Source organism: Heptranchias perlo, chromosome 31, assembly GCF_035084215.1.
Source record: "Heptranchias perlo isolate sHepPer1 chromosome 31, sHepPer1.hap1, whole genome shotgun sequence".
Lineage (NCBI taxonomy): Eukaryota > Metazoa > Chordata > Chondrichthyes > Hexanchiformes > Hexanchidae > Heptranchias > Heptranchias perlo.
The window spans coordinates 24,881,740-24,908,765 of record NC_090355.1 but is presented as its reverse complement, the minus strand read 5'-3'; the positions used below and the strand labels follow the sequence as shown (position 1 = coordinate 24,908,765).

The window sequence follows — 27,026 nt, the reverse complement described above, 5'->3', positions numbered from 1 at the left end:
ATTTTCATCGGATCACTGCAAGCAATAATCAGAATCAAATGTCGACTTACAAATGAGAATCTGAGGTTATTATAACAGAAAATGTAAAAGCTATGATGTTTTCTTGCAAAGTCAAAAATAAATTCCAGTGTCGCCACTTGAGAAATCAAGTGTTACAATATCACCGCTTGTCAAATCATGTGACTCAATCACAAGACACGCCATCTGTTGGTGACTGCCACAATGTCACAAATGGACTGACTCGCGGAACGTGTTCTGAAACAGTAATGCTTCTCAGGCTAAAAATGGATATTAATGGGTGGAACTTTGCACTCATTTTTAAAAAAATAATGTACCCTCAGCCCCAGGTCAGGTTACTGCTTATATAACGTGCTGCAGTCTGTATTAGTCTACACAGTGGAACCTTATTTATCATAACGGAAGATATCCCATGGTGAAAAATAGAAATTGGCAGGAAATGCAGAGCCCCAAATTTTCTTTCTACAGAAGAAAGACTTGCATTTATATAGTGCCTTTCACGATCTCAGGACATCCCAAAGCACCTTATAGCCAATTAAGTACTTTTCTTGAAGTGTATTCACTGTTGTAATATAATCTAGACATTTTAAATTAACTTCCTGAACTTTTCTGTTTTATTTCAAAGTAAAAGATTTTTTTGATGTCCTTTTTAAAGTAAATTCTGACAACCCTGCCTCTCGCTGGCTTGTGTGAAGATTCTGAATGCTCTAATGTCCACAAAAATTCTGGCATATAATTGAGAATGCAAATAAATAAGGTCCACTCTGTTTATATTTCTAAACCTAATACAACTGTAGACCCTCGTCAGAACACAGTCCTGGCTGGAGTGGGGATGGGTGGGGAGCATTCTGTGTTGATTATTGTCTGTTTCTTCTCTTTTTGGGACCTCTTTCCATTGGCTCATTGAGATACCCTTTTATTTAATCTCACAGTTTCTATTGAGCAGTTTTCACATCACACTCACTAGCTCCCTCTCTGTGACTGCAGTATCCATTGTCTCTCCCCCTCCCTTATTTTCTCATCATTACAAAAGGGGACTGCTTTCAGTTCTGAGGAAGGACTGTACCCATAAAAGTTAAGCTGTCTTTTCGCTTTATAGATGCTGATTAAGTAATTACTTTGCCTCAGCATTTACCAGGTGGGCATGACATTAGAAGAGGAGATCAAAAAATATATAAGATAGAAAAGGGGGACATAATTGATAAACTAATCAAACTTAGAGAGGATAAAATCCCTAGTCCGGATGGATTGCATCCACACATAGTAAAAGAAGTTAGGGAAGACATAGCAGAGGCACTATTACATATAAATATAAAAATTCATTAGAAAAGGGAATAATTCCAGAGGACTGGCGGACAGCAAATGTGATTCCTATATTTAAAAAGGGAGATATAGGCCAATTAGTTTAACATCGGTGGTAGGAAAGATAATGGAATCCTTACTCAAAGATGCAATAGAAAAACATCTAGAAACCGAAAATATAATAAAGAATAATCAGGACGGATTTCAAAAGGGAAGGTCATGCTTGACCAACCTTACTGAATTCTTTGAAGAAATAACAGATAGGGTAGACAAGAGTAACGCAGCAGACGTAATATTTTTGGATTTTCAAAAGGCCTTCGATAAGGTACTGCATCGTAGGCTCATGACTAAGATCAGAGCATGTGGAGTCAAGGGACAAGTAGCAGAATGGATAGCAAGTTGGCTACAAAACAGAGAACAGAGAAGGGGTTAAATGTAGTTACTCACACTTGCAAAAGATGGGAAGTAGTGTTCCACAAGGATTGGTGCTGGGACCCCTGTTGTTCACCATTTACATAAACGATTTGGACTCGGGAATCGGAAATAAATTTCAAAATTTGTGGACGACACCAAATTGGAGGGTATAGTTAATACCAAGGACAGCGACAAAACTTGCAGAATGGGCATGTAATTGGCAAATTAATTTCAATATAGATAAGTGTGAGGTATTACATTTTGGTAGGAAGAATAAGGGGGCCACATGCTGGATAATAAGAGTCTAAGTGGGGTAGAGGAGCAGAGGGATCTGGGAGTACAGATGCAAAAATCACTAAAAGTAGCGACGCAGGTTAATAAGGCCATAAAATAAGCAAACCAAGCATTGGGGTTCATTTCTACAGGGATAGAATTGAAAAACAGAGAAGTTATGTTAAACTTGTATAGAACTTTGATTAGACCACACGGGAGTGCTATGAACAGTTCTAGTCTCCATATTATAAAAAGGATACAGAGGAATTGGAGAAAGTGCAAAAAAGATTTACTAGGATGATACCAGAACTGAGAGGTTATACCTATCAGGAAAGATTGAGCAGGTTGGGGCTCTTTTCTCTAGAATAGAGAAGACTGAGGGGTGACCTGATAGAAGTCTTTAAGATTATGAAAGGGTTTCATAGGGTAGACATAAAGATGTATCCACTTGCAGGGGAGACTAGAACTAGGGGCCATAAATATAAGACAGTCACTAATAAATCCAATGGGGAATTCAGGAGAAATTTCTTTACCCAGAGAGTGGTTAGAATGTGGAATTCGCTACCACAAGGAGTAGTTGAGGCGACTAGCATAGATGCATTTTAGGGGAAACTAGATAAACACATGAAGGAGAAAGGAATAGAAGGATATGCTGATGGGGTTGGATGAAGTAGGGAGGGAGGAGACTCGTATGGAGCATAAACATCGGCATGGACCTGCTGGGTCGAATGGCCTGTTTTTGTGCTGTCCATTCTATGTAATTCTATGATTGATCTTTAGTGTATTCCCAGCATTTTCTATTTCTATTTAAGATTTCCAGCATTTGCAGGGTTTTTTTTACATTTTATTAATTACAATGGTTGTATTGTGCAAAAGGAAATGATGAAACAAGATTTACAACAGATCCATTAATGCGTTTTAAAAAAAAAAGTTTCCTGTGACATTAATCTTGTTGGTAATTTGATAGTATTGTAGGTAAAACTGTAAATATATTATGAATCACTGCCCATAAGAATCACCTCATGGACTGACTTCATGTCCCTGTGTTTTCTCTGAGTGAGACTCCCTCTTTTCAAGACATTTTCGCCCTTTCACTTTTCTGTAGTGGGTAAAAGATTTGCACTTAGGCCTCAGCTAAGTACTCTGAATCTGACCATTTACAAGTCTACAAGGTTGGCTCGATGTGACCCTCCCTTTAATTTTCCCTCCCTATGGCAAGTTCAGCAGTCCACGCTAAGGCACAGCTGAGATTGGGAACTCAGTACGTATAGGACTGAAGTTGAAACTGCATCCTATCAATCCAAGGATAGGTTACTATTCTATCTTTCATGTAGGTTTTTAAATACCATATTGAGTCTTGGTACCTCAATCTGGCTCAATATATGAAACTGTGTCTATCTGCTCAGTTTATATTCTGGGATCTCAGATGGGCAGCTCCATCGCTGTAATGTTTAGGCAAGTGCATTCTTTCAAGGTGTATACAAACATCATATGCTGCATATTTGGGAGGACAAGGAGAATTGCTTTAAAAAGGGGGGAAAAGTCAAAACATTTGAAATTCTTTTCACTTTCAATATGGTGCAGTTTATAGCTAGTCAGATATGGTGCTACGATTATCATGGAAAATATTCACAGATTATCAAGATGTCTTTGTTATAGCAGATATTTTTATTCTTTACACATTCACTCCAGGATTCTCAGAAGCAAGTTCTCTGAAACAAATTCCTTTGTGTATATAATTGTGGCTAATGATGAGAGACTGAAATTGCCAAAGTAATGCACTAATATCCATCAGTGAGGCAATTTATATGCGGTCAACAGGTAGCAACAAACTAGCCAGGATAGTCCATTGGCTACTTTTATGAGATCATCACCTAATTTGTGTAGCATAAAGCTTCAATGCAGATGGTAGATCATTTAGTTAGTAGGCGATTGCTTGGCATGCCTGCAATCCATTTGTTCCAGTACAGTTTTAGTCAACACAGAATGGAGATTTGAGGCATACATAGAGTACCTAAATGACAGAGAAACCTTCATGTAAATAAAATATTAAAATTATTTGCCTTTAGACCGTAGTATCGCTCTCTCCTTATGTTATTGTATCAGTCATACTTAATCATAAAACAAAACTTCTCTTCCCCATCCCCATTGCTCCAAGTAGTCGGTCAGCTGTTCAGGAATGCTACAGAATTCAACAACTTACATTTATATAGTGCCTTTAAAATAGTACAAATGTCTCAAGGCGCATACAAAGAACAAACATCTGATAAGTCTGGATATAAAGGGAATTGTCTGATGACATCATTGTGACTTCAGGTGTTACCTGCTATGTAATTTGGGAATTAATGCTAGAAATCTTATTACCTAATTAAATACTGAAATTAGGGAACACTGGGGAATGTGGCAGTATCTGTTATTGATTTCTTAGTCATTAAAGACTTGATCCAAATAAATGGGGCAATTCTTGTGACATATTGACTAGGTCCAATGTAGCCCAAGGTGACACCACAATGTCCATAAGTGCAGTGAGAACTGATGTTCATCATCAATACTTAGATTGTGGGACTTCAAAAGAAAGCAGACAACTGAATTCTTGATATTGCCAACTGCAGGAATTCAGTTATTTGATTCATAACTGTATAATCACATTTTGAGTAGCAATGCTGTCCAACTCTTCAACCAACCAGTAGTGCAATTATGGACTGTGCTAGCTCACTGATAGGCCCCAGCAAATATTTCATGTTAAATGTGCAAGTTAACCCAACACTTGATGGCAGCAAAATGGCATTAGCTTTGAAGTAAGAAAAGATCTGTTCCACACACTGAAGTGTTGCTTTGGAAGCAAGAGCTTGTAATGAGGAAAATGGAAATTTAAAATAAAACTAAACACTTACTGATAGTGATTGTTTTTTTTAAGTGCCGGATCCACCAAACGGAGTGTATCTCTAATGATGGCCACTTTTATTTCTTCATCCACAGGACTAGGGACGTATTCAAACACTCCTGGAGAAATCTGTGAAATAGACAACACTTCAAAACTGCATTGCAGCAAAGACTTCTTAAATCTCACATTACATCACAAATATTTTCACGTTTTGAACTGTTTCTCTCACATCACATCTGAAAAAAATCTCAGATAAGCAACAGTTCTGGAGCAATCTGTAAAATAACTACATTTCAAAGTTAACACTTCCATGAATATTCTTTGATCTCCACATAGTGAAGTACAAAATCAACAAAGCATGTAGAGCTGGATTAAGGCATAGCCAGCCTAGGCACATGCCTAGACACCACAGGAATGAGGACACCAAATCAGCTAGTGCAACTCCCAATCTTGCGACTTTCAATCCAAACGCCTTAAAGTCTGAAATTATCAAATCATGCTTTTGATTTTTGGGGTTTGGGGGTTGTGGGGGGGGGGGAACCATCAGTCTCAGTCACATGGTATCACAAGTTCATCCCCCTCCCTCCTCCTCTAACATCAGGCAAGGTTAAAGCATAAATCTTCTTCCTGGCTGGGCCTGGAATTTCACAATAAATTCTGGTGGGTATATTTAAATTGTCTACTGGTATTGGGAGTGTGATGGAATACTCTCCACTTGCCTGGATGAGTGCAGCTCCAACAACACTCGAGAAGCTCGACACCATCCAGGACAAGGTGGTCCGCTTGATTGGCACTCCATCCACCACCGTTGCACTGTGGCTGCAGTGTGTACCATCTACAGGATGCACTGCAGCAACTCGCCAAGACTTCTTTGACAGCACCTCCCAAACCCGCAACCTCTACCACCTAGAAGAACAAGGGCAGCAGGCACATGGAACCACCACTATCTGCACGTTCCCCTCCAAGTCACACATCATCCCGACTTGGAAATATATCGCCGTTCCTTCATCGTTGCTGGGTCAAAATCCCATAACTCCCTACCTAACAGCACTGTGGGAGAACCTGCACCACACGGACTGCAGTGGGGTTCAAGAAGGCGGCTCACCACTACCTTCTCAAGGGCAATTAGGGATGGGCAATAAATCCTGGCCTCGCCAGCGACGCCCACATCCCATGAACAAAAAAAAAAAAAAAATTGGTCATTTCCCATTCCTGCAGCCCCGGTCTCCATCAATCCTATGTCATTTAATAATTTTATTATTTTGATTATTTCATTTGGAATATATTACTTTGCTTATTGGTGATAGTTTGAGAATTAAACAATTAAATGCTAAAACCTCCTTTTTTTTCTTTGAAGCTGGCTTAGAATGCTTACTTTGGTGCCTTGAAGAGGAAGTAGGGTGGAACGTAGGGACTGGGTGACACGGATCAATTTCAGGCTGTGCTTAGGCCAAATAAATCCTTACTCCAGGCCTAAAAGGTACAAATATTTCAATATTTTTCTTCAGACATTTTGTACAGGATCATTCCTCTCAGCCAAATTGATTCAGACAGAATTGCCAAATGAATTCATCTGAGACAGCAACAAAACACACAATTTGCGATGTCTCACCATCAAATTAGATTTGCTGCGTTTCAGAGGTGGGACAAAACCTTAATTTTAAGCCTGGAAAATATTGATCAATCCCAGTCAACAGAATCAAAAACTGATGGTACTTCACCAATCACTGGCTAGAATAGGATACCATATTCTTTTGATTAAACTAGCTTCTGGACAAAAATGTTGAAGAGCAGCACTTATCATCCTTGATCTTGCAACCCTTCTACATTGTTTACATATGAACCAAATAAAGCAAAACAAGCGGACGAGCTTTGTGAAAGGAACAGGTGACTCATTTGAATAATGCCCATCTCTATTTAATAATTACATGTCACACTTTATATGACGCTAACTGTTGTTCCACACTTGTAGACAGGAGTTCTGTATAATCAGCAGTTTCACAGTGGTAGCTAAGCAGATCCCCATAGCAACAGGGCAAGGGTTAAAACTGAATATTTTTGTGCGCACAGTACTGGGCAGTTAACCATGTGGCATTGACAAAGGACATGAAATAAATATTCCTGGATTCTATTTCTAACTTCAGAATTATGTGGCACATCTTAATCATGGTGAATATTAATGAGAACCACAGGACGAAGCATAATGAATGATTAACAATGATAAATATTTCTATGAGTTAATAACAGTCAGCAAATGAAGAGAATAGTTATCACAAAATGAATCATTCATCATCTGTTTATGCCACACATTTGAAGAATTTTGTAAACTATATTTTTAAAAATTTAATTTTAATTCATATGCAACGGTGATTCATGATTATGCAGCACTGTAATGCACTTTAGAGCAAATTTTCCTCTACTTTGCGTCCAGGGAACATTTATTATCCAAGCGTAAAACAGAAGAAAAGGGAGCAGAGACCCATGACAATGGGACTCTGCGTCCTTTGCACTGCCCAAAGATTTCTGGGAGTGCTGGGGGCAGAGCTTTTCTGCCTGGAACAAGCAGAGACATGACAATTTAAAGCTAATGAGGCTAGATTGACCCCACAATGCTATCCTCCATATTTTTCTGGGTCCCATTTACAGAGGCACCTACTAATAGTGCACCTTACTCTTTGCACCAGCCCACTCAAATTGGAGGCAAATATTAGTGGTCAGTCAGAAATTAAGTTTTGTCTTTTCAGAGAGCAAGCAAGAAGACTCAGAACTGAGGGCCTGCTGGTTGCTGTTTTTAAACAGTTGCTATAAGGCCACAAAGGCAGCCATATCTACTCTCAAGCTTGAGACAGCAGTTGACTTCCCTCTCCGACTTATGGGTACAGGCCCCTATCAAGTTGCGGGTCTGTGCTTTGGGAACATCGGGCGAAGGGTAATGACCTGAACACAGAAATACAGATGAGTTCAGGTCAGATCAGACAAAGACACTTTGGGTGCACTCTGACTCCTTGCACCAGGCTGGGGAAGGGGAAATTGTCTCTATTTTAGCGTTAGCGGTCACCCCTCTGCAGAGTTGACTGATCTTTTCCTACACATGGATTAAGTACTAAATATACATGGTAGCCTGGTGAGAAAGCACACTGATATACAAACAGCAAAACCAGCATTCAAATAATGGGCACTCAATTAGTATCATCATTCCAAGTAGGAGCCACACATTTAAAGTATTTTGTAAACTATATATTTTTAAAAAAACGTTAATTTTCATTCATATGCAACAGTGATTCATGATTACGCAGGATTCTAATACTCATTATAGTAGACTTTCCTCTACTTTACAACCTGGAAACATTATTACTCAGGCACGAAACAAAAGAAAAATGAGCAGAGACCAGTGACACGCCATTGGAGAGAAGCAGCAAACTGAAAGATTGTTGAGCTGTTGGCAACCCAAACCACTAGGGCAAAAAACAAGAATAATGACTAGATGACTAGAACTATGTGTGGATGAAAATCCTCCTGCTGTTAAAGTTGTTGATTCTTGTTTTGTACTCACTTTGACGTTTTCAGTAAAATTGACAGAAGGCATTTCAACCCATATGTTACTGCCAATGAAAAATTCTGCCCACTATGTTACACTGTATTAATATAAAAGATGCACAGTGTAGATCAGAAATTAATAAACCAAGGAAAATGAGTAACACAAATTGTTGGTCTAAAGAGGATAAATTATTCATGCAACACTAGAATCAGCATGCAATGGGAGAACTTGCAAATTGATAACAAACCAATGTGTTACAATTTTTATTCATTTTTGCATATATTAAAGCAACAGGTAATGAGAGTTAGCATTTACTTTTGAGGGTATGTGAACTTTGTTCAGTTTCCTGTACTGACATTAACATTCATGAAATTACAGATTTATGAAGTGATAATTAAAAATGTATACCCTTCCTCAACGCCTGGATTTATTAGCGTTGTGACTTTTCCAGTGCTTTGATTCTTAAATAGCAAAATATTTCTGAAGCGCAACCTGTTCTGTACATTATTGCATTACAAATATTTTTCAAAAATGAGTACACACAATTACACTCATCTACAAAGAAAATACATTTTTAAATTGCATCCCGTTGGTGCACCAAGATACTGTGCCATAGAGTGGTGGGACATGGGTCTGTGCCCACAACTCCCCCCACACACTAAATCCCTGAGATTAGCTGTGCTATTGACAGAGCAGGCACTTCTCACAGAGGGGTCATCATTCCTGGGCAGCTTTTGTGCACCCACCAATTTCAGTATGGCAAAGGCAGATGTCTGGGAGCAGGTCACATATCCAGCTTCCAGTCTGAAAAAGGTATATATTGCAGGGTGATCAAGAAAGATAAGGGGCAAAGTGTCTAAGAAGAGCCAGCCCCTTAAAAAAATCTTAAATAATAAAATACTGTGATCTTTAATGTTATTATACGAAATTACGAAAATGACATCTGCAATATTGTCATAGCTTTGGAGAACTAAAATTAGATGACTCATTATAATGTTTTCAATTATTATTTGGGTCAAGTTCTGGATAAATCTTTTGTACAACAACATATTTTTCAAGATAACAATCATATTAGAGCGTGCAATCGAAACCTCAGGGCCACAGACAATTTAATCAATTGTGAATTTAAACAATTCTGATATACGTAGAAACATGTCAATTTACAGAAATGTAAGCTACTTCCCAGGATTCACTTCTATTGATAAATAGGGAGTGAGCCAACCTCACCCTCAAAACCTGGTTGGATTAAGGAAAATCAGAAAGAAAAAAAATAGGTTTTTGCTTTCAAATTTTCATAGTTAGCACAGCACCCTTACTGCTGAAACATTCTGCATTAGCAATGGAACTACTGCTGGCAATCTTTCATTTTTATTTTGTAAGAACTTATCCACTTCCAATGACCACAAAATGTTCCAATAATTCACCAGGGGATTTTACAACTTGAAAAGAAATGCAATATACCAGTTTCCCACGTAACAACAGCCTACTTCACAAGCTAATTACAGATGAGGAAGGGCACTTAATTTAATGCATCCATCCAGAAATACCCTGAAGTCCCTTCATTGTAGCATCCAATTGTTTATTAAATGATTACAGAGTTTTGCCTCCATCAGGAAGTCCATTCCAACTGTTGATCATTCTTTGTGCGAAGAAGAATTTCCTGACATCGCTCCTAAATTTACCTTTCACTAGTTTGAACTGGTGTTCTTGTTCTGCTTGTGATTTAATTTAAAATAAAATTAAAATAATTTATCTTATATGTACCTCTAAGATGCCTCCTTTCTTGGCTGAAAAGCCCAAATCTCCATAGTCTTTCCTCATATTTCAGACATCTAACAGTAGTGATTAGTCTTGTGATTCATCTTTGCACTGCCTTTAACACTTCAATATTCCCCTTTTGTCATGGTGACTAAAATTGGATACAATACTTGAGGTGTAATCTGATCAGAGGAGTACAATTTGATCATGACTTCCTCTGACTTCCATTCTACTGTTTTGACTATGTAGTTCCAACATTCCTTATTGGCTGCTCTGCACTGGTTGGACATGTTGAGCAACAAGTCTACCAAGACTCCTAGGTCTCTTTCAACTTCACACATAGCTATTTCACTACCATTCATGTGGTACCCATTCTCCTTCCGATGTACAGTACTTTACACTTCTGTATTAAATTGATTGCAGTGAGCTCCACATAAACACCTTCAACATAGAGGTTCAAAGAAAATCTGCAGTCGCTTGTATCAGAACAGGGCAACCTGAATACCTACACCAGAGAAAAACAATGAATAGGGCAAGTGCATGTTACCCCTCAAATTGGTATCCTGTTGCCAAAAAGCATGGATTCAAACTGCAAGCATGTTACCTTCACAGCATGTCTGAATACACAAGCTGAACAACCTTTTTCAAACATAGTCTGCTCACAAAGCTAGGTATCAATAAGGGAGGCCATTCTGCCCATCAAAAATTAAATTTAACATACATAGTGCTGAAGAAAATGTTATATTGGTGCAGCACGATGTAACTGAGGGACGTAGTAGGAGCGCTACAGAGGAAGTCTTAACTGAGCCACTCAAGTCACTAAATGGCATTGGGGACTTCTAGCCAACTTAATGCATCAGTCACATTTACCAAATCATAATTAATCTTCATCTCCTTTTCTGAGGCTGATTTGAACTCTCGTGTTAAGGGTTGAGATAGCAACTGAAATAGCATCTTAGCCAGCTGTGTCAATGTTTTCCTTTGATATGTTAAGGTAAACACTTCACAATGTACCAACTGGCTCTAGGCCCCTTACCTCCTGTTCATGTTCTATTCGCATGCTGGGATTGGCATTCACTTCCAATAAAACAGGCTTCATGTTTTTCATGAGGAGAATATCAAATCCTAAAATCTGCGTAAACAAAAATGGAATTTGATAAAGTAGTGGCGATTACAATTCAGTAAATCATCTTAACCATCATCTTCACCATCAGTTTATAGCTAAATGTGGGTGAGTTGTGACCATAATGTGATATGGTTTAAGGTGCCAATAGGAAGGGAAAAAGTTAGTACAATAAAAAGGGCAGCAGATTAGAATATGGCAAATTATAGAAAGGAGTGAACTAGCTGAGGTGAGGTGAAAAGAGAAATTGGCACACAAATTGTAAATCGACAATGGGATATTTTTAAAAAGGAGATTGCAAAATTGCAGTGTACATATATATTAAAAAAGATTATGCCAAGTTTCAGAATGTCGTGGATAAATAAAGGAGCTAGTAACAAACTAAAATTGAAGAAGAGTTCTGATAAAAATGAGAGAGTGTGATAAGGAAAGATGTTAACAATTGGATAAAGAAAGCAAGGAGGGAATATGAGAAAAGAAGCTCAAAAGCTCATTAGAACCAAGAAGATAAAGAGGTGATTCGATAGAGACATTTAAAATGGAGGGATGGAGTAGAGTACTTCGAAACTGACTGTGTTCAGTGGTTGAGGGATCTAGAATGAGGAGATGTAGACATAAGATTAAATGTCAGAGATTTAGCATAGACAGCAGGAGAGAAGTAGGTGAGCAGATTGCAGATGCCCTAACTATAATCTTTCAAAGTTCTCTAGATTCAGGAACTGTCCCTCTAGATTGGAAAATTGCACGTCACTCCGCTTTTTAAGAAAGGAGAGAGAGGGAAACTGGGGAATTATAGACCAGTTGGCCTAACATCTGTTGTGGGGAAATTGCTGGAGTCGATAATTAAGGATAGGGTGACTGAACACCTTGAGAATTTTCAGTTAATCAGGGAGAGCCAGCACGGATTTGTGAAAGGTAGGTCATGCCTGACAAACCTGATTGAATTTTTTGAAGAGGTGACTAAAGTAGTGGAAAGGGGAATGTCAATGGATGTTATTTATATGGACTTCCAGAAGGCATTTGATAAGGTCCCACATAAGAGACTGTTGGCTAAGTTAGAAGCCCGTGGAATAGAGGGAAAAGTACGGACTTGGATAGGAAATTGGCTGAGCGAAAGGCAACAGAGAGTAGGGATAATGGGTAAGTATTCACATTGGCAGGATGTGACTAGTGGAGGCCTGCAGGGATCTGTCTTGGGGCCTCAATTATTCACAATATTTATTAACAACTTAGATGAAGGCATAGAAAGTCTCATATCTAAGTTTGCCGATGACACAAAGATTGGTGGCATTGTAAGCAATGTAGATGAAAACATAAAATTACTAAGGGATATTGATAGATTAGGTGAATGGGCAAAACTGTGGCAGATGGAATTCAATGTAGACAAATGTGTGGTCATCCACTTTGGATCAAAAAAGGATAGAACAGGGTACTTTCTAAATGGTAACAAGTTAAAAACAGTGGATGTCCAAAGGGACTTAGGGGTTCAGGTACATAGATCATTGAAATGTCATGAACAGGTGCAGAAAGTAATCAATAAGGCTAATGGAATGCTGGCCTTTATATCTAGAGGACTAGAGTACAAGGGGGCAGAAGTTATGATGCAGCTATACAAATCCCTGGTTAGACCGCACCTGGAGTACTGTGAGCAGTTCTGGGCACCGCACCTTCGGAAGGACATATTGGCCTTGGAGGGAGTGCAGCGTTGGTTTACTAGAATGATACCCGGACTTCAAGGGTTAAGTTACGAGGAGAGATTACACAAATTGGGGTTGTGTTCTCTAGAGTTTAGAAGGTTAAGGGGTGATCTGATCGAAGTTTATAAGATATTAAGGGGAACAGATAGGGTGGATAGAGAGAAACTATTTCCGCTGGTTGGGGATTCTAGGAGTAGGGGGCACAGTCTAAAAATTAGAGCCAGACCTTTCAGGGGCAAGATTAGAAAACATTTCTGCACACAAAGGGTGGTAGAGGTTTAGAACTCTCTTCCGCAAACGGCAATTGATACTAGCTCAATTGCTAAATTTAAATGTGAGATAGATAGCTTTTTGGCAACCAAAGCTATTAAGGGATATGGGCCAAAGGCAGGTATATGGAGCTAGATCACAGATCAGCCATGATCTTATCGAATGGCGGAGCAGGCACGAGGGGCTGAATGGCCTACTCCTGTTCCTATGTTCCTATAGACGTTTTATATACAGAGGGTTGTGAGACTGTGCAATGCATTACTAGAGTTAGTGATTGAAGGACAGACCATGTCAGCATTTAAGGATAGGTTAGACAATGGTTGAACGAAAAGGGGAATAAAAGGAATATTAAGACGGTTGGGGGTGGGGGGAAAGGTGTGTGGAGGATAAACAGTGATATGCACTGGTTGGATCAAATGGCCTGTTTCAGTCTTGTAATTTCTATGTAATTCTGTGTAATAATACATATGTCAGCATATTAAACATAATATTTCTGCTTTTAAATCACACACTATGACTTCAGTTTGAGCTGCACGGTCCACTTAAAAATTCCATATTAGTATTCCACTCTGTTACATGCAGTGCTTTTACGGTCCAGAATTTCCCGGAAAGTTTCAGCGCAACTGAGGAATAAAAACGGCATTGCATCATTTTTTCCAAGGCACCATGGCAGAAGGTACTTACGGAGTGAAGTCACTAGCACAGCAACACAATAATATCACTCAAAAATGAAACTACATCTGATAAGGATTTTAATCTCAGAAGGTAATTCTGAATAATTCAGACTTTAACAATGTTAACAACGGCTTTCTGAGATTAGTGTTGAATGCTGCCCAAATTGACACCATGGTGAAGATGTGCAAATTAATCTTTGTTACTGGACAAAGCAGTGGAGCAAGTTGCAGTACAAATGAGAGGCTAAACCAGAAATAAGTTTCTCTCCAATAGGCCTGGTGGTAAAAGGTCAGGGATCTCAACTGGACAACTGTAAATCAAACCCAGATTTAACGGAGATTCACAATTCCTTCCTCTCATTATGCAAGTATTGGTGGTTCTTGCCAGACCACTAAATAATGCAGCACTGCTGCTATGAAGTTTATGAAATTCAGGGCCTACATTTCTTTCTCTAGGGTATTTTATGTTTGTATGCATACAACCATAGTTCCAATATGTTGTTTAGAAGTGACCATTTTGAGTGTCATATTGAGGTGCACAGTAGAACCTAGTCCACTAGAATTTTACTTAATTCATGGTTTCCGTTTTGCTTATTAAAATTTCATGTATTGCTACTGAATATTGCCCCTGTGCCCTTCACTTCAGAGACTTGCTGCGTTTGTTCACAAACAGCAAAAGATTCAGCTGTTGACAGTTAAAAAACATCCATGTATAGATTGTAACAACCTCTGGGTATTCTGTTCGTTGGTGATTTTTCAGATACCAGCAAGTGCGTGTGTAACAAAAAAAGTTTGCATTTCTGTGCTGAGTACAGGAAATTCTAAGGGTTAGAATTTCAAGTATTGCTATAAAGTTTGCTGAAGGTAAATGAAATTCAGCCAGAAATATCCAATGATATTGTAAATTGCAAAGTGATAGCTATGTATGTTATAGCCAAGGTATTCTTAAAGTTGAATTGTTATAGGAATAGTGGAATACACAACAAATTTGAGTAGAAGAGTGTTCCAGGTAAATAACATTATCTGAGTTTTGATGATGCTGATAAATTGCTCATATTTTACAACATAATCTGAGCTCCTTTGATGTGTCATTGCATTCACAGTTATTGAAATTGTAAAACTGGCTATCCCAATGAATCCTGTACAAAATATGAAGCCATACTAAAATTACTATAACATATCAATATTTCCTAAAAATTTATAATTAAAGCAGCCAATTAATGAATTATAGATAGAATACGAGCAAACCTGCAAAACAGTTTAGTATAAGGCAGACTTTTATAAGTATTCACAGAGCCTCACTATACCAATGAATTTCAATATTTCAAAATATTTAGAAAAGTTTTCTATCATTTTTTTAAAAAACAGTAAAGATGATATAGTTGCGAACAGTAAGATAGTCAATGCAGAATTAAACTTCTAAACTGAATAAACATGAACTGAAATATACTGACCTTGTATTAAATTGTGCAAAATTTATAAAAGTGGATATTTAAAAAAAACTGTGAGCAACATAACTTATTTTCACAAAGAATAGCCCATGGTATATAATTGAACAGAAAACTGTTGGGATAATTATGGTTTGTGTATGAGTGTATTACTTGGTTAGTTTATTTTAAATATATTTATCCTAAATTTTTCATCAGGTTCACAGACTTCGCCATGCCTGTCATTAATGCTGCTTAATGACTAACCACAAGGAGATGAACTTGCAACGAGGCCAAACAATTTTTTCTCTCTCCCCAAGAAGTAGCATCACTTCATACCACACTGATCCCTTTAGCCACTGAAGGCTCCATACAGTGCCAGATGGGCTTGATTGACAGGCATTCCAGGACTCAAATATACATACAGCTGGCTGGGAAGCAGGCGTTCGACTGCCTGCATCACCATGCTGCTGTCATGTCATTTATTTTACTACATCTTCCTACAGTGACTGCGTATTTCTGGCACCCAGAAGGTGAGTCATGGGACAGCTTTGACCACTTGTCTTATTTATGAAGACAGAATTCTAGGTGCAGATTTTTGTTGTGGCTTTTGACTCATGCCCATTGGCTCCCTGTAACCCTAGCCTCAGATCCGCTTCCTTTGTTGTGAAAAGTCTGGACTGTGACGGAGATGTATAATCAACACCTCTGTAAATAGATAACATTTTTCTGAGGGTTACCCCAGTATCTTCCAGTTTATTGGTTAACAAATTAAGTTAAATTTTACTGATGTATCATTTTATTTATTAAATCACTGGCAGCTATACTCTGTACTGGATAACTCTAGTTTTTATACTCTTTCAGCACTCAGTGCATAGTGCATAGCATCAATGCATAGTTCCAAAATTAAATGAAGCTGCGGAAAATACCAAGCAGAGGTGAGATACTTCCTTAGAGAAAGAGTTAATCCCGTGCTGTTCTCATACACCCCCTAGCAACTCATTTCAAATGAGCTTTGGGAGAGGACTGGACAAAAACACCCAGTTGCCTTCTGGAAAGTAAGACGTCTGAGACGATCGGTGAAGGGGATGGGGGGGCGGGGGGTGCGGCAGGAGAAACTTAAAAACTAAGCAATGTAAAGAAAGCCAATGGCTTAAACATAAAATTCACAACACTTTGAACTTCATGGACCTTAAAACTGCAGTATTATAAAGGACGTGCAATACATCATACTGACCTGGAAACATGTAGGTCCAGGCTTTCCTGGAGGAATATATGTTTGATGATAAACTTTTAATTCAGGAACCAGTGCAATAATAGCCCTAATTACTAATGTGATAATATCTGACCACACTTTCTTCACATCATAGCCTCTCAAAGAAAGCTTGGCCAGAATACTTGAAAAAGTCCTTTTGCTTCCCGTGTTTACACTGTCAGAATGGATGAAATTCCCACTATGGACATTGAGGGAATAGTTTGTTAAGTGCATAAATACACGATGAAAATTTTTACTGCAAGGCTCCTGATATGGCTCTGTACAGAATCTAGATAGTCCATCTTTGGCTATGTAGATCTCCAGTGGATCTAGCGACTTGAGCAAAACATACAATCGAATGTCAAATTTCAGTTTGTCAATCAGTAATGGCTTGCTGATGTACTCCTGGACCACTGCCGGCTTGCTGTGGAGGTTGGCCAACATTCGGACATCATTAGAATCTTTAATGAGGTAGATTCCATCACCTTGGGATCCTCCATCTGGCTTTACAATGAAAGTAGGCTTCCAAGATGAATCATTTTCTTTTGACACACGTACCTACATGTCAAAATAATTAAAGTTAACATTAAATGGTTTATTTAGCAAGAACAACTTTTCAAATACTCAGCAATGAATAAAAGGATCATTAATCACCAACTTTTTCCAGAAGGTTTGTGCTTATTTACAAAAAGAGTTCTCTGCTTTAGTTTATTACACACACAGTCCTGCTAAAACTATCCTTGCTACCATTTTCTTTAAAGTTAAAGATTGTAACCATCTTTGACTCCATCCTAAAAAAAAGATACTGGATGTCTCCAATGCTTTTCATCTCTGTGCTGTCAGAGTATCTTTCTGACAACAAGTAATGGATGAGTGATAATTTCCTCAATTAAAATCAGGAAGACTGAAGCCAGTGTTTTGGCTGCCACAAAAAGCTCCATTTCCTCCTCAGCAACTCAGACTGAAAACCAAGCTGTGTCCATCCTCACTCCAATGAAACCTTTGTCCACATCTGCGTCCTCTCTAGGCTCTATTTCTCTAAAGCCCTCCTTGCTAGTTTTCTCATCTCCACCCTCCATAAATTCCAACTTATCCAAAATGTCATCCCAATGTCCTGTCCTGCAGAAAGTCTTGCTTGCTCATCACCCCCATCCTCACTGACCTACATGGGCTCCATATCATCCATGCATCGAATTTAAAATCCTTGTCCTCATATACAAACTCCTCCATACCTCTAATCTCCTCTACCTTACATTCCTTCCTGTCTTTTAACTCTGGTCATCTGTGCATCCCGCTCTCCACTCCACCCAGACCCAGTGTCTTGAACTTAACTCTTCCAACTCTCCTGTCTCCTTTAAAAGCCATTTCTTCAACCAGATTTTCAATCACCTCTTAACTCTCCCACTCTGTTCTTTTCTTTCTGGAAGAAGCACCTTGGGACGGTTTTCCACATTAAAGGTGCTATATAATTGCAAGTTTATATGGAAGATACAGAGCTAAAGGGAGAGAGTAGGGCAGCAGGATTGGTTTTGGATTGCTGCAACAAAAAGCCACAGGCACAATGACCTGAATGGCTCCTATGCTGTAAACCTACATGGTTCTACTGTGTTGAATGTTTCAAATCTGAGAAACTGTCTTTTAAATCAGTTTCATTATTTGTAGCAGCAATAAATGTTTAGATATTAATACCTACTAAAACAATTCTGTACCAACATGACAACTGGGCAATAAGTTATTTGATTATCTGGGGCTAAAAGCACATTTTGTAACATGAATCCTCATATTGCTGGAAAACGACATTTTATTTATCAGCAGCAAGTACTTCCTGGTTTTGACACAATTTCCATGTCAAATATTGACCAAGTCACCAATATAAACTCCTTTATTTTAAAAAAAAATCAGCCTCCACAATAGATGGGAGTAAGAAGGCAGAAGAAAGTAAAAAAAAAGTAAAAAATAGCTAAAAAGTTAGAATAGTAATAGGATGTAGAGTAAAATTCAAATACAAGTTAGAAAAGGAGGAGGGAACACAGAATAGAGGAAATAGAGGGATAAACACATGTAAACTGAGTAGATTTATTACTGTAATATTAATATTTTTGTTTCATGGTGCATGAACTGAAAATAAATGAAATTGGTTAGCTGAATGGTGAATGTAAAAAATGTCAACACGTAGCAAAAAAAAATTGCAATTAAAAAAAACTGCACATACCTCATGTTTTTATAATGAGGTATTCTTGCTACTGTGGAGAGTTGAGGCCGAGATCCGGCCTGGTTATTTTTTTTTTAAACACGTATTGTGCTACAAGGAAAAGGGCAAGCTTTGTATTATTTGTTCTTTTTCAGCATTCTTTTGAAGGTAAATAGATGTTAAATTACCATTTTTCTTTCCTTTGCAAAACCATTGGCTCAGATGCTTTACAAAGATAGCATTTTCTTGCTCTTTTCCCCTTCCTGCCTTGAAGGTAGTGACTCATGCTTAGGATTCATAAGTACTGGTAGCCCTCTAGTGTAGTGAATATTCATGTGTAAGTTTTTATGGGGCATCAACTGACTATTTAACAGTAGCTGTAGTGGTGTGCGAGGGAAACATTACAGCTGAGCCTGAGCCTGATCCTGTTCTCACCCAGTGCCTTACACACAATTTTCAGCTGGGGTTATTGGATACCAATTGGGATCAGGAACTTGGGCCATAAGAAATCAAGATGAATTATAGTACTGCTCTGGCTGAGATCAGTTCACTCAACACATATGTAGACGTATTGATAAAGATTGATTGCTATTAACTCCATTATCATTGTATATTGTGACTGTCAGGATGGTAGAAGGTAAACTGGATGGATCTTGGTCTTTTCTCGTCCAGCAACTCCCACATTCAAGCAACTATCTAATTCCTTTTGAAAATAAATTATTGACTCTGCTTCAATACTTTGTGGCAGAAAATTCTACATTCTAACTACCTTTTGCATCAAGATTTTTTTTCTCACCTCCCCATTAATTCTATTTGTGATTATCTTAGATGTATGCCCTTTGTTACTATCTCACCAACCAGTGAAAACAAACTATTTACCTAATTATAATTTTGAAGAACTCTATCAGATCACCACTTAAACTTCTTAGCTCTATTTAAAAAAAACATTAACTTTGCACAAAAAGCAAAAACTGAAGATAGTTGAAATCTGAAGTTAAAACAGAAAATGCTGGAAACACTCAGCAGGTCATGCAGCATCTGTGGAGAGAGAGGAAGGTAAGATTAGCTTTCAGGTCAACGACCGTTCGTCATTAACTTTGAGTCTCTCTTCATAAATGTAACCATCCTAATCATTAGTAATATCCTAATGAATCTAGACTGCACCTTTGCCATTGATTTTATATCCTTCCTATAACAGGTTACCCAAAATTGCACACAATACTCCAACTACAGTCTGTTAAACTCAGCAGACACGTGTAAAGAATCTTGGAGGCTGAGGCTTGGTCAAACTGTAATTCCTTGTAGTGAAACCATGTACCTGACACCAGAGACAATTGTATACAGTTCTGCAATGGTTAATTGTGGAAATATTCATCCTTTAGATCTACATGCCATACATTCAACTTAATACCAGATTAGAGCACAAACTTTATCCGTTTTAGGAAAACAAAACAAGAACAGTCTTCAACCTTCCTTGTCACACTGACCCTACAGCTTGTGCAGATAGTAAAGCATCTGCCTGTTAATATGGTCCTGGGGGAGGGGGATGAAATGACAAATCAATGGTAAAATATCCTTGAACCTTATACTGGAATGTTTGAAAAGGAGATAGTAGCCTTTAATGGTGGTCCCTTCAACTATGCATCTACGATAATCTTTTAGCCTGGTTTACATGGGTTGCTATCTCTTCAGTTTACTGGCCCTTCTAAGGATGGGTGAAAGGCAGAAAGCTTGGAAGAAATGATGACTAGAGCTGCCTTCTTTCATCTCCAACTTATTTGCTTGAGCTAGGGTGATCTGATTTTATACTGTAAAGGAGTTTTCTGGTCACAGAAGGAACACTGCTTTGATTTATAACTTAGGTGCTTTGGTTTCTTTTTTAACCTGGAGTAACCTTTATGGGGTGTTGAATCGGTGTACTTGTTAACAGTGCCCTCTACCTCACCCCATAACAGTCTGGAACAATCAAAATGTAATTGTTAGTTTAGCCTTATATTCAAGCTTTCCCTGACATTTAAAGGCTGGCATGCTGTGGAGCAGCTAGCCCTAAATTTGATATCTACATTAACCTCGGTGGTGGGGAAGCTTTTAGGAACGATAATCAGGGACAAAATTAATAGTCACTTGGACAAGTGTGGATTAATAAAGGAAAGCCAGCACAAATTTGATAAAGGCAAATCATGTTTAACTAACTTGATTGAGTTTTTTGATGAGGCAACAGAGGGTTGATGAGGGCAATGCAGTTGATGTTGTGTATATGGACTTTCAAAAGGCATTTGATAAAGTGCCACATAATGGGCTTGTCGGCAAAATTGAAGTCCATGGAATATAAGGGGAATGGCAGCATGGATACAAAATTGACTAAATGACAGGAAACAGAGAGTAGCGGTGAACGGTTGTTTTTCGGACTGGAGGAAGGTATACAGTGGTGTTCCCCAGGGGTCGGTATTAGCACCACTGCTTTTTTTTAATATATATTAATGACTTGGACTTGGGTGTAGAGGGCACAATTTCAAAATTTGCAGATGATACAAAACTTGGAAGTGTAGTAAACAGTGAGGATAGCAATAGACTTCAAGAGGACATAGACAGGCTGTGGAATAGGCAGACACATGACAGATGAAATCTAACGCAGAAAAGTGCAAAGTGATACATTTTGGCAGGAAGAACGAGGAGAGGCAATATAAACTAAATGGTACAATTCCAAAGTGGGTGCAGGAACAGAGAGACATAACATAAGAAATAGGAGCAGGAATAGGCCATTTGGCCCCTTGAGCCTGCTTCGCCATTCTGTCGAAGAAGCCTTGGCGAGTTGCTGCAGTACTTCCTGTGGATAGTTAACATTGCAGCTACGGTGCACCAGTGGTGGAGGGAGTGAATGTTTAAGGTGGTGGATGGAGTGGAGATTGAGTCCAGTGGCAAAGATTCAGGGGTGATGTCAGGAAGTACTTCTTCACACAAAGGGTAGTGGAAATCTGGAACTCTCACCCCAAAAAGCTGTTGAGGCTGGGGTTCATAAGAACAGAAGAAATAGGAGCAGGAGTAGGCCATACAGCCCCTCGAGCCTGCTCCGCCATTCAATCAGATTATGGTTGATCTTCGACCTCAACTCCACTTTCCCGCCCAATCCCCATATCCCTTGATTTCCTTAGAGTCCAAAAATCTATCGATCTCAGTCTTGAATATACTCAACGACTAAGCATCCACAGCCCTCTGGGGTAGAGAATTCCAAAGATTCACAACCCTCTGAGTGAAGGAATTCCTCCTCATCTCGGTCCTAAATGGACGACCCCTTATCCAGAGACTATGCCCCCTAGTTCTAGACTCTCCAGCCAGGGGAAACAGCCTCTCAGCATCTACCCTGTCAAGCCCTCTCAGAATCTTATATGTTTCAATGAGATCACCTCTCATTCTTCTAAACTCCAGAGAGTATTGGCCCATTTTACTCAATCTCCTCAAAGGACAACCCTCTCATCCCTGGAATCAATCTAGTGAACCTTCGTTGCACTGCTTCTAAGGCAAGTATGTCCTTCCTTAGGTAAGGAGGCCAAAACTGTACACAGTACCCCAGGTGTGGTCTCACCAAAGTCCTGTACAAGTGCAGCAAGACTTCCTTACTCTTGTACTCCAACCCCCTTGCAATAAAGACCAACATACCATTTGCCTTCCTAATTGATTGCTGTACTTGCATGTTAACTTTGTGTTTCATGTACAAGGACACACAAATCTCTCTGAACACCAACATTCAAGAGTTTCTCACCATTTAAAAAATATTCTGATTTTCTATTTTTCCTACCAAAGTGAATAACCTATTTTCCCAAATTATATTCCATTTGCCACCTTCTTGCCCACTCACTTAACCTGCCATATCCCTTTGCAGACTCTGTGTCCTCAAAGCTTACTTTCCCACCTAGCTTTGTATCATCAATAAACTTGGATATATTACACTTGGTCCCTTCATCCTAGTCATTAATATAAAAATTGTAAACAGCTGAGGCCCAAGCACCACTGATCCTTGTGGCAACCCACTAGTTACAGCCTGCCAACCTGAAAATGACCCGTTTATTCCTTACCCACTGTTTTCTGTCCATTAACCAATCCTCTATCCATGCTAATATATTACCGCAACCTCATGAGCCCTTATCTTGTGTAACAACCTTTTGTGTGGCACCTTATCAAATGTCTTTTGAAAATCCAAACACACTACACCCACTGATTCCCCTTTACCTACCCTGCTAGTTACATCCTCAAAAAGCTCCGTCAAGCATGATTTCCCTTTCATAAAACCATTTTGACTCTGCCTAATCATATTATGATTTAAGTGCCCCATTACTACGTTCTTAATAATGGATTCCAGCATTTTCCCAACTATTGATGTCAGGCTAACTGGCCTGTAATTCCCTGTTTTCTCTCTCCCTCCTTTCTTGCATAGCGGTGTTACATTTGCTACCTTCCAATCCGCTGGGACCGTTCTAGAATCTAGGGAGTTTTGGAAGATCATAACCAACGCATCCACTATCTCTGCAGCCACCTCTTCTAGAACCCCAGGACGTAGGCCATCAAGTCATGGGGATTTGTCGGCTTTTAGTCCTATTAATTTCTCCAGTACTTTTCTTTACTAATATTAATTACTTTTAAGTTCCTCACTCTTATTAGACCCTTGGTTCCCCACTATTTCTGGTATGTTTTTTGTGTCTTCTACTGTGAAGACAGATACAAAATATTTGTTTAACGTCTCTGCTATTTCCTTATTCCCCATTCTAATTTCTCCTGTCTCAGCCTCTAAGGGACCCACGTTTACTTTCGCTACTCTCTTCCTTTTTACATACTTGTGGAAGTTCTTACAATCCGTTTTTATATTTCTTGCTAGTTTACTTTCATATTCTATTTTCTCCCTCTGTCAAATTTTTGGTCATCCTTTGCAGGTTTTTAAAACTCTCCCAATCCTCGGGCTTACTACTCTTCTTGGCAACATTATAAGCCTCTTCTTTTAATCTAATACTATCTTTAACTTTTTAGTTAGCCACAGATGGATCACTTTTCCCGTGGAGTTTTTATTCCTCAATGGAATGTATATTCACTGACAATTATGAAATATTTCTTTAAATGTTCGCCATAGCTTATCTACCATTGTATCTTTTAATCTAATTTCCCAATCTACCTTAGCCAACTCGCCCCTCATATCTATGTAATTGGCTTTAAGTTTAAAGTTCTAGTTTTGGATTCAAGTACGTTACTCTCAAACTCAATGTGAAATTCTATCGATCACTCTTCCCCAGAGGATCTCTTACTGTGAGATTACTAATTAATCCTGTCTCATTACACAAGTCGAGATCTAAAATAGCCTGTTCCCTGGTTGGTTCCACAATGTATTGTTCTAGGAAACTGTCTCAAATGCATTCCATGAACTCGTCCTTCAAACTACTTTTGCCAATTTGATTTGCCCAGTCTATATGAAGATTAAAGTCCCCACAATTATTGCATTACATTTGTTACAGGCTCTTATTATTTCTTGATTAATACTCTGTCCAACAGTAGGGGGCCTATAAACTACTCCCACCAGTGTTTTCTGCCCCTTGTTATTTCTTATCTCCTCCAATACTGATTCTACTTCCTGATCTTCCAAGCCAATATCCTTTCTCACTACTGTCTTTATGTCATCCTTTATCATCAGGGCTATCCCACCCTCCCAATCTCCTTCTCCATTTTGTCTGTCTTTTCAAAAGGTCAAGTACCTTGCAATATTTAGTTCCCAACCTTGGTCACCTTGCAACCAGTGACAGCTACTAGATCAAACCCATTTATCCCCATTTGTGCCATTAATTCAACTATTTGGTTACGAATGCTTTGTTTATTTAGATAAAGCGCCTTTAATTTTAACTTTTTACTATTTTTCCCTGATTTGACCTTGTTCACTGATGCACTATTACCGTTGAACTCTCTGTCCCTTCCTGACACAGTCTGTTTGTCATAACACTACTCTGTGGCCTGGATCTTTCTCTTTAGATTTATAAATTTACCCTTACTTGAACCCTTCCCGCTCACCCCTATTCAGTTTAATGCCCTATATACCGCCCTAGTTTGCCGAGGTCCCAGCCCAGTTTAAATGGAGCCCGTCCCAACCGAACAGCTCCCTCTTTCCCCAGTACTGGTGCTGGTGTCCCATGAATCGAAACCCCTGTCTCCCACACCACTCTGAGCCATGCATTTAACACTCTGATCTGTTTGACCCTATGCCAATTTGCACGTGGCTCAGATAGTAATACAGATATTATTACCTTTGAGGTTCTGCTTATTAATTTGGACCCTAGCTCCTCAAACTCCCTCAGCAGAACCTCATTCCTAGTTCTACCTATGTCATTGGTTCCTACGTGGACCACGGCAACTGGATCCTCCCCCTCATGCTCCAATACCTGGGGGTATATGTGCACAATCTTTGAAGGTGGCAGGATTGAGAAAGTAGCTAAAAAAAGAGGCTTAGAGTACAAAAGCAAGGAAGTTATGTTGAACCTTTATGAAACACTGGTTTGGCCACAACTGAAGTATTGTGTCCAATTCTGGGAACCGCACTTTAGGAAGGATGTGAAGGCCTTGTTGAGAGTGCAGAAAAAAAATTACTAGAATAATTCCAGGGTTGTGGAACTTCAGTTACATGGATAGACTGGAGAAGCTGGGGTTGTTCTCCTTGGAGCAGAGAATGTTGAGAGGAGATTTGATAGAAGTGTTCAAAATTATGAAGGGTTTAGATAAAGTAAATAAAGAGAAACTGTTCCCACTGGCGGAAGGGTCGAGACAGATTTAAGGTAATTGGCAAACGAACCAAAGGCGGCTTGAGGAAATTTTTTTTTAATGCAGCAAGTAATTATGATCTGGATTGCACTGCCTGAAATGGTGGTGGAAGCAGATTCAATCGTGGTTTTCAAAAAAGGAATTGGATAAATACTTGAAGGGAAAAAATTTCCAGGGCTACAGGGAAAGAGCGGGGGAATGGGACTAACTGGATTACTCTTACAAAGAGCCAGCACGGGATCAATGGGCCGAATGGCCTCCTTCTGTGCTGTAACCATTCTATGAAATGATTCCTACAGCTGCGGCTTGGGATTCCGGATACGATTGTCGACAAAAGGAAGAGCTGTATCTTGAGCCAGTTCTCACAAGATACTAACAACAATGTGAAATAGGTTTATCTGGCGGAAATGTCTTAAGGTTGGTTTGCAATTCAAAGTCACAAATGATCTCGAAAAATTGCAACTGTTTTGGAAATTGGCTCCAAATTACTTAAAGGGCAAGCGCATGCTGTTTAATAAAGATGATCATTTACTAGATGTTTGTGAAACAATATAATTAGCGATAAAGACCTTGCATTGACATAGCACCGTATTACGTTCTCACGATATACAAAAGCACTCCACGCCCAATAAATTAATTTTTGAATAGCAGTGATTGTTGGAAGAACGAGCAAACTTGCACTATTAGAGCACCTTTATAGCCCTCGGGATGCTCCAAAGTTTTTTTTTACAGCCAATGAATTACTTTTGTAGTGTAACCATTGTTGCTTTTTAGGCAAACATGGTGGGATGGTTCCACAAATAACAACGGGATGAATGTCCAGTTTATCTGTTTTTGGTAGTGTTGGTTGAGATAAATGTTGCCCAGGACACTGGGAGAACTCCCCTGCTCATCTTTTAATTGTACCATGGGATCTTTTACATCTACTTGAGATGGCAAATATGCGGATACTTAACATCTCATCCGAAAAATGGCATCTCCAACAATGCAGTACTCCACTACAGTGTCAGCTAGATTAAGCATGCAAATCCTGCAGTGGGGCTTGAATGCACAATCTTCTGACTCAGACAAGAATGCCATCACTGAGCCAAGGCTGACACTAATGCAATGACATCATCACATTGTTCTGTTGGGCTAAAAACTAACAGGATTTTTCAAAGTTTCTTTAAAACCATTAATAGCCCTGCAAAGCAAAAACATCACAATGGTTCAGGTTACCATGTGAATGGCAGGGGTAGAAACAAAAGCCCCGATTCTAACCCCTCACGCCTGAAGAGAACAGGGCATGAAGGGGGTTAACATTGTGGCAGCGTGCGAATCACTGCATCCAAGTCGGCTTCGCACCTTTCAGAATTTTGGCAGGCATGTTTCAGGCAGCGTGTCAGCTCCTCGCTCCAGGAAGGAGAGGGCTTA

At 39.1% G+C, this 27,026-nt stretch overlaps 1 protein-coding gene across 1 annotated transcript in view; it reads right to left on the bottom strand.

Annotated features, from left to right (window-relative positions):
• The window catches only part of ttll11 (tubulin tyrosine ligase-like family, member 11), a 147,946-nt gene that overhangs the window by 75,275 nt on the left and 45,645 nt on the right, over nucleotides 1-27,026 (bottom strand). Inside the window, exons 4-6 of the mRNA XM_067969752.1 lie at nucleotides 16,616-17,191; nucleotides 11,224-11,319; nucleotides 4,902-5,020 (exon numbers count right to left, since the gene is read on the bottom strand). Coding sequence (XP_067825853.1) covers nucleotides 4,902-5,020; nucleotides 11,224-11,319; nucleotides 16,616-17,191 — 791 coding nt within the window. The remainder of the gene's footprint in view (nucleotides 1-4,901; nucleotides 5,021-11,223; nucleotides 11,320-16,615; nucleotides 17,192-27,026) is intronic.